The 9,338-nt window shown below is 39.7% G+C and overlaps 1 protein-coding gene across 1 annotated transcript in view; it reads left to right on the top strand.

The window, feature by feature from the left end:
• The first annotated feature begins 8,902 nt into the window (after positions 1–8,902).
• Positions 8,903–9,338, top strand: part of LOC116224930 (NLR family CARD domain-containing protein 3-like) — a 31,368-nt gene continuing 30,932 nt past the window's right edge. The window contains exon 1 of the mRNA XM_042710600.1: positions 8,903–9,174. Coding sequence (XP_042566534.1) covers positions 9,107–9,174 — 68 coding nt within the window. The 5' untranslated portion in view covers positions 8,903–9,106. The remainder of the gene's footprint in view (positions 9,175–9,338) is intronic.

The following is a 9,338-nucleotide window of genomic DNA, read 5'->3' as shown; positions in this document are numbered from 1 at the left end:
GTGTAAGGTTTTGTGCTCATGAATGAATGATTCACCTGTAATGTCAATGAGCATCAGTTGGTTTTGGATGAGTGTTTGGGGGTGTTTACACATCATAGTCCGTTCTCTCAAAAACCCACTGAAAAAGATATTATTGCACTCAATTATCAACAACCTTTCAACAGAATGGCGGGCTGCATCTTTAAGGTGTGCTCACCTAAAGTACTTGGCACCTAAAGTACACAGCCGCCATGAGTAGCTAGAATACCTTGAATGGTACATTACCATTATTATGTAATCAAATAGAAAATTATTATTACTGGTCTTGTCATTGATCATGTTCATTTTTAAGTACATTTAAGATAAGAAATATGCTGATATTATTTTCAAACCCACTTTTCCCAAAGTGTTTCCAAACTTTCAAAGGGCAGTGTATATCACTGGGAATAGTAATGCACATTGCACTGGCAATCATGCAGAAATGGAAAACATTCTTGCACACAAAACATACAAATGTTTAGTAGCATGTACACATGGAGAGTTGCTAACAGCAGTTAGGAGGTTGAGGTCAGGTTTAAATATATAGGGCAGAACGGGGGTTAAGACGTCCAAGTGAAACAGGATTAAACTACCAAATGAAAAGCAAAGAAAAAGGATCATTTACATGCACAGCTTGTGCTTCAGACTCTTATGCAAAAAGACGATGTGCTCTTCAACAATAGTGATGCCTGCTTAACCCTTGTATGGTGTTCATTTTTTTGTTACTCAGCCGGTGTTGTGGGTCTGGTGGACCCGCTGTATTTTTGGGGTTTAATTCAACACAATCAAACAATTTTATGATAAAATACTCTTTATCCCAATAAGAAGCAATATAAACAGCAAATATGGTTAATATTTGCCCTTTAACTTTGTTATATTACATTTATGTGCTACCCGTTTTTTTTTTTTTTTATATAAAATCAAGAAAATCAATTATAATCAAGATATTAGTGGACAAAATTCAACACATTTACAAATGAAGCAAGGTTTTTCCATAACTATTTTATTTATGTGAATTTCGTTTGAAATCAGGTCAGTTTACATAGCACAACATGGGTTGATGGGGCACCAGCATTGTCCTCCTGAATCCTCCTCACGGTGGCTGCAGAGGCTGAGGTTCTTGGAACATGTTGTCTTCTCAGGATTTAAGATTTCACCAGTGTCTTTCCCAGTTCCTCGAGAAAAATACGTATCCTCTGGAGCTTCCCTCTCTTCCACTCCGGGCTCAGTGCCATCCAGGTGACAAAGGCGTTGTACGCAGAGATGTCAAAAATGTTAAAGAAAATCGCCCGTGGCCAGCGTAGGGTCATCCTTTTGCAGCTGTAGGCAGACACCAGCTTGTCTATGTTGTCCACCCCTCCTTTTCTTTTGTGGCATTATAATCATGATGATCTCTGGTTTCTGATGCTCCAGGCCAAATATTCTCCCATCCCAGTGCAGTGTACTCATGAGTACCACATTATTGCATTTCTTTGGCACATAGGATACCAGGGACGTGTCAGCCATGTACACAAACTTGGAAGAGTTGACAGGCCTGTTCTTTGTAGGCAGCAGTTGGGGTGGGAGCTCAGACCTGTTTTTCATTATCGTTCCCACAATGGTCAGCTCCTGTCCCAGCTTGTACGACGTAAAATTGTCGCATGTGATGTTGTGTCCATTGAGTCCCTGAGCCATGTCCAGGACAACTATCATTCCTTGATTTTTCTCAGGGCGTCCTCATCAGATTTCCCTATGTAGACTTGTAAGTTCCAAGCATATGAGGAAGTCGCATCACAGGTCTGAGCTCCCACCCCAACTGCTGCCTACATAGAACAGGCCTGTCAACTCTTCCAAGTTTGTGTACATGGCTGACACGTCCCTGGTATCCTATGTGCCAAAGAAATGCAATAATGTGGTACTCATGAGCCAGTGTATGTGTGTGTGTGTGTGTGTCTGTGCTCCCAAACAGGGAGTTGTATCTTTTCTTCAAATAGAGAGAAGGTTGGTGAATTTGGTACCTGGCCAAAGCTCCAGTTTCTTTCAGATACGTCATCATAGGCCCTGATGATACCCACGCCGTTCATCACACACTCCTCTCGTTCTGCTTCGGCCTCCAGTGAGGTACACACACACACACACACACACACACACACACACACACACACACACACTTAAATCGGAATATAACTGGCAGAATGATCTTTTGCCAGCTGAGGTGAATGGGCCATCTCAACGTTCGGTGCCTCTTTCAAGTGTAGGTAAGTTAACCCTTAGCTTACTGACTAAAGTTAACAAGGACCATTTTTAACATTAGTTTTGTAACATTCAGTTATTTTCAAATAACACATTTTCTTTAATAAAAGCCACTTTTTGTAAGATTCAGGAATGTGGTGAAACATGAGCCCTTTATCTTTGCAACAGTTCCTGAGAAAGTTTGGGGGCTCTTGAAGTGTGAGGGGGCTGGAGGATAGATTTGAAGAAAACTCAAATTCAGGTGTTTCGCATCAAGTTTTTTGAAACATGGAGGCCAATTCAGGATGCAGCCACCAGGTGGCGTTTCAATTCAGCACTTCTAGTTTTTGGTGCCCTTTTCATGAGCCTCTCACATCTTACATCCAAATCAAGTCATGTCTCAGTGCGCCTTCAGTCCAAATAATTAATGAACACTTCTAGTATATGTGCCATGGATATCTAGGAGGCTTTTTGCTTTATTAACCTTTAATTGTCCCTTATCTAGTGCATACTTGGCCACCAAGGATTGGAACACCAGTGTCTAGAAATTTAACACCAACATGCACAGAACTAAGTCATGAAGATATTTTTATTTATTATATTTTTATTTCAACTCTGTTTCATGTTATCAGTTTAGAGCTCAAATGCACTCCATTTTAGCAGAAGTCTAGGTTCGAGTGAAGACAGTAAGCAAATTCAATTTCTCTTCCATGACTCAAGCATGCTTCCTGGATCTATCTGAATGTGTTCCAGATTTGAACATAAAACTCAGGTGATCAGTATTTTTCTGCTTGAAATGCTGAATCTGATCCAATACCATGTTGGAAAGGAAATCACTTTGATGATGTGTGATGTGTGTCCAGCTGAAACCTGTTGTAAGGAAGCAATGAAACATATTGTCTGAGGATAATTGAGTATCTGGAGCAGAATCTGTGGGTCTTGTGTTCAGCCAGAGGGAAACCTCTTTCTACACAAACTGGTCAGTCTGTTGTTTTTGATAAAAGATGCAAGATTTGCTATTCCCTCCAAGAAATTCGCAAGGGACTGGAGATATCTTAAAAAGTTCAAACTAGTTCTAACCAGTGTAGAAAGAGAAGGTGTAGGCCGTGCCCAAATGCACAGTTGATCTGGAGACACCATCAGTCCCTGGTTAGAGAGAGAGACAGACAGACAGACAGACAGACAGACAGACAGACAGACAGACAGACGACACACACACACACACACACACACACACACACACACACACACACACACACACACACACACACACAGGTCTTCAGCAGTCACATGCAGGGACCTGATGCAGTGGATTTGTAAGAGCAGCCTACTCTGTTTGACCATTTCCAACACTTCTGTTTCAAAAGTGCCTGCATTCTTGAAGTTCTGTAACTTCCAATGCAGTGTTTTGCATGCATGTCTTCAGTATTGGGTCATCATGTGATTCACATGAATGTATCATAATTCAGAGGTGATATTCATCTCTAATGGTGCATCTTGCATATAGCTGGTCTTATGTGTGTTGTCTCTAATGGTGCATATTGCATATAGCGGGTCTTATGTGTGTTGTGTCTAATGGTGCATCTTGCATATAGCTGGTCTTATGTGTGTTGTCTCTAATGGTGCATCTTGCATAAAGCTGGTCTGATGTGTATTGCCAGCGTAGTACATTAGGCCACAAAGTGTGTGTGTGTGTGTCTGTGTGTGCCCTGCATCCATCAAGGGACAGAGCTCCACTGAGCTCCTTAAGAGAAAGAGCACACAGCCAACCATTAATGCAGGTTCAGTCAAAATTTCCTGTGATTTCCTAGATTTCCTGTGTACATTGTGCTGAAACCAACATCCAACCTACAATCAATATTGTTAGAGTAAAGCCAAAGATCAAATCTTTTTGAAGAGCAAAAGTCTAATATTCCACCTAAATAAATAGTGTGAAACAGCTTCTCATGCAGATTGACAGGAATGAGTTAAATAAAAACAACTTTGTTCTTGGACTTTGCTCAACTTTGCCCAAAATGTTTTTACACATTAGACACTCTGGGCTCCTCCTTACAGGTCTGACGTAGGAGGAAGGTCAGAAATAGTCAAAGTTTACTTTACAGACTCCATTTTAACAGGAGGAAGAAGATATCTACTTTTAACTAAACTCAATTTGAAAACCTTCAGCTTTTTTATGTTTGATAGAAACGTGTGAGTCTAATCTTGAGAAACATGTTCTGATGTGTGTACACATCCATGCTGTGATTGATTTATTTAGCAAAGGTTGTATCCCCATGGGACGTATTGCTACAAAATGGCGGCATAGTAAACAGGTGAGTTATTCATCTATTCACAGTACTATTCTACTTAAATATTATGTTGTGTTGTGTTTTCAGTAGTTGTCTTATGTTTGAAAATGGTGCTTAGATTTTTAGGTGCTTACTGATTATTATTCTTGCTAACATTGTTGTAGTAGGGTAAATGAAATGCCTTCAGGACATATTTCTGCCTTTAGAGTGGATATAGAAACAAAACACTCAGACAGGTGTTTAAATGAAGTACAGTGCCCTCCACAATTATTGGCACCCCTAGTGAATATGAGCAAAACAGGCTATACAAAAATATGTCTTTGCTGTTTATCCTCTTGGTCTTTCATTCAAAATATTCACAAAAATCTTACCTTTTCATTGAAGTAAAACTATTGAAAGAAAAAAAAACTGTTGACATTAAATAAATATTTTTCCTCAAAACATGTGTTTTTCAAAACACTCCAGATTTTACCAGGAGGAAGAAGCTATCTACTTTTAACTTAACTCAATTTGAAAACCTTAAGCTTGGTTGTGTTTGATAGAAACATGAGTCTAATCTTGAGAAACATGTTCTGATGTGTTTACACATCCTTGCTGTGATTGATTTATTTAGAAAAGGTTTCCCCAGGGGACGGAGTGCTACAAAGCAGGGTAAAACTAAATGCCTTAACCCTTGTACGGTGTTCGGGTTTATCAAAACAAAAATAATACGATTAATTATTTTTTTAAACTCAGACTCATTGGCCTTGGCTCATTTTCTGTGAAGAACACTTATATCAGACCACATTTTCATTGACCGCACACCGTAACCCCCCCTACACATTTACATGACATACAGGGTGTCCGGGTCCACTGGGCTAATGTGTCCTGTGTACCTTCAGTCTGTCCTCCTCCTGTCTGGACCTGCTGTAGGTGTGTGTCTGTGTGTGAGTTTGAGTGTGTGTGTGTGTGTTGTATGTGTGTGTCTGTTTGCGCGCGCGTGTATGTGAGTGGGCCTGCTGTAAGTGGGTGAATCAACACCGGCTGAGTATAGGTGTAGGTTGAGGGTTTCTGCAAGTAGATCAGGTGTGGAGAGACTTCTCCTTTCCTGTCTTTGAGTGTGATGATCCTCTCTTCCCCTGCACTCTTATTCTATCACTCTATCTGTCTGTCTGTCTGTCTGATCCTCTCTTCCCCTCCACTCTTATTCTATCACTCTGTCTGTCTGTCTGATCCTCTCTTCCCCTCCACTCTTATTCTATCACTCTGTCTGTCTGATCCTCTCTTCCCCTCCAATCTTATTCTATCACTCTATCTGTCTGATCCTCTCTTCGCCTCCACTCTTATTCTATCACTCTGTCTGTCTGTCTGTCTGTCTGTCTCTCCTTCACCATTTCTCTCACCCGTTCATCTCAGGTGTTATTTTCTATCTCATGCATTCAGGTTTATTTGGTAATTTAAGGGAATCTGTTCTCATTGGCATCCAACATACTGAATGTATTAACTTGCTATCATTTACAGTTGTACTTATTCATTTGGGTTATATAGTAAATTCAGTTTATTGTATTAATAAACTGTACATTAACCATCATATAACTCCTCACGTGCCATGCCATTACATGAATTAAGATCTCACAATTGCCGATATCCTATTTGGTAATATTTTAGGTAATTTAATATTTAGTTTAATTTAATTTATACTTATATTTTAAATGAATAGTATAATAAAAAATTTTTTTATGTAATTTGTTTTTCGGATACATTATTGTTTTGATTCCTTGTTTCTACTGAAGCCAGTTGTGTGTCCATGAAGAGAAGCTGAGCAATGGAAACACCAGGAGACGCTCCAGAGGGACAGAGGTAATGCATCATCTGAATAATGTGTGATGTTAAATGAAGCTGATATGTCTGTGTGTGTCTGTGGCTCTTGGGCTTTTTAGTGGACGTATTGGCCTACTCCTCCTAATAGCTTACTGTTAAACACTACCTGTGTTCTTCAATTCTCTGTGTTCATTTCCCTTTTCATAACATCAAGTCAGTCACTGTCCAGCACCATTGGTGAAACACACGGCTGTAGGCCTACACTATGTGACCATGAGTTTGAACAAATGAACACAAACATGGATAATTATTCTAAATTCTGAATGAGTCACAGTCCGGGGGGGGGGGGGGGGGGGGGGGGATTATTTAACTGTTTAAAGACAATTTTTTCCAGGATTTTGCTTAGAAAGGGAAGGTTAGAGATGGGTCTAAAATTGTTTAGAACTGAAGAGTCTAAATTGCTTTTCTTCAGGAGGGGTCTCACCAGGGCATTTTTAAGTTCTGATGGGAAAATACCTGTAAGCAGGGAACAGTTTATAATGACTAGAATGTCCTTAGACACAGAGTCAAAGATGGTCTTAAAAAAATTGGTGGGAAGGGGATCAAGAGGGCATGTAGACGGCTTCAGTTGTGACACTACTTTGCTCAGCATTTCTATATCAGCCAGTGCAAAAAAGCTCATATTGTTACAGCATGGTGGAAGGGGATCAGAAAACAAGACATTTGGAATTTCTTGAGCAATATTCTTCCTAATGTTCGTTATCTTATCTCTGAAGAATGCTGCAAATTCCTCACATTTGGAGGTGGAAAAGAGACTATCATCTACTTTAGGTGCAGGATTTATAAGGCTGTCTATTGTTGAAAAGAGGACCCTGGAATTGTTAGAATTTGTAGATATCAAATTAGAGAAATGATCCTTCCTAGCATTTCTTATTGCTTAATTAAAGACTGAAAGTTTATCCTTAAAGATATCAAGGTGGACCTGTAGCTTGGTCTTTCTCCATGTACGCTCAGACCTTCTGCAGGATCTCTTAAGTTTAATAATTTCCTCATTTCTCCATGGAGCTTTTTGTTTGGCTAAAACCTTTTTTTGTTTCAATGGTGCTACAGAGTCAAGTGCTGTCCTTAATTTTGTATTTAGAGTAGTTACTAGATCATTAACACATGATGGCCCCGTATCTGGGTTTTTTGTGCTAGTTATGTTCATCATTACTTTAAAATTCTCAGCTGCTGCAGAGTTAAGATAGCGTTTCTTAATAAAACATTCAGCACTATTTCTAACTTTAGGTACCAGTGCTGTAAAGAAAATACAAAAGTGGTCAAAAAGAGCAAGGTCACAGATAGACGATATAACAGTTGTAAGACCCTTTGTAATAACTAGTTCAAGGGTGTGGCCACGGTTGTGAGTGGGTTCAGTGATGTGTTGTGTAAAGTTCATGGAATTCAAGAGATTCATAAAATCCCGGGCCTTTGAGTCGTTCCCATTATCAACATGTATGTTAAAATCACCAGTGATAATAATCTTATCGTAGTTTGTGTGTATAATGGAGAGTAGTTCTGAAAAGTCTGTTAGAAAAGTGGGACATTGCTTAGGTGGCCTATACACAGTTACTGTCAGAACAGGAGGCTGGCACTTTAGAACTATGGCATGATATTCAAATGAGGCAAAATCATCGAAGGAGATGCTCCTGAAGCACAGGGCATCCGTGGTTATGGTGGCTGTCCCGCCCCCTTTTTTACCTGTTCTAATGGACTGAAAAAAGCTATAATTGGGAGGGGATGCTTCAATAAGAGCTGCAGACCCATTTTTGTTTAGCCAGGTTTCTGTTAAAAACATACAGTCTAATTTACGTTCACATATAAGATGGCTGTAGACGTTCACATCTGGTCATGGCTGTAGACAAAGGCCAGGAATCAAGTCTAATGGCTCTGGCTCCAAACCCCTGGTGTTACCCAAACTGAGGGTGGGGGTCTATTGATATGGTCTGGTATGTGAAACCCACCAATATCTAACAGCAGTGAGGAGCGAAAACTACATTCCCCACGCTCTTGCATTTCATATGGAATTGTGAGCATAGCAGCGTCATTAAAACTCTGGCCAGTTCAGTTAAATGGCTAAATTTGAATTTCCAAATCAAAATAATAAATGATGCCTTCCATGAATATTTTGTAATTGTATTTAATTTAAATACCAACATTCCCCTTCCAGCTTCTCCTTTTTAAGAATAGTCAGATTTTGAGTGTAAATGCATCTGTAGTAATCATGGGTACTATTTTGTGTGATAGACATGTCCGTCGGGAGAGACCTCCATCACCTGTGCCCACTTGTGTGTCCATGAAGAGTGACCAGTCAAATGATCGCCCCATCAACTTCCAAAATGAAGATGGTACAAATGCATCAAGGCAAGTCCATGAAACACACTCATGTCAAGGGTATGCTTAATAAGGTATACTGTCACACAGACAAGGGTATACTAGGAAGGGTGTGTTAGAAATCAACAAATAGTGAATTGTGAGTGTCACAACCAGATATTTGGTCAAGAAACAAAGAGCCTGTCTATAAATACTTGGTAACTGTATTTCATTTACAAACTAATATTTTTTTCTATAAATACTTTGTAATTGTATTTAATTTAAATACCAACATTCCCCTTCCAGCTTCCCCTTTTTAAGAATAGTCAGTCAGATTTTGAGTGTAAATGCCTCTGTAGTAAATCATGGGTGCTATTTTGTGAGATAGACATGTCCGTCGGGAGAGACCTCCATCACCTGTGCCCACTTGTGTGTCCATGAAGAGTGACCAGTCAAATGATCGCCCCATCAACTTCCAAAATGAAGATGGTACAAATGCATCAAGGCAAGTCCATGAAACACACTCATGTCAAGGGTATGCTTAATAAGGTATACTGTCACACAGACAAGGGTATACTAGGAAGGGTGTGTTAGAAATCAACAAATAGTGAATTGTGAGTGTCACAACCAGATATTTGGTCAAAAAACAAAGAGCCTGTCTATAAATAC

The sequence above is a fragment of the Clupea harengus genome, chromosome 19, assembly GCF_900700415.2.
Source record: "Clupea harengus chromosome 19, Ch_v2.0.2, whole genome shotgun sequence".
NCBI classification, from domain to species: domain Eukaryota; kingdom Metazoa; phylum Chordata; class Actinopteri; order Clupeiformes; family Clupeidae; genus Clupea; species Clupea harengus.
The sequence above is the reverse complement of the archived record's forward strand: the minus strand, read 5'-3'. Positions and strand labels throughout refer to the sequence as shown.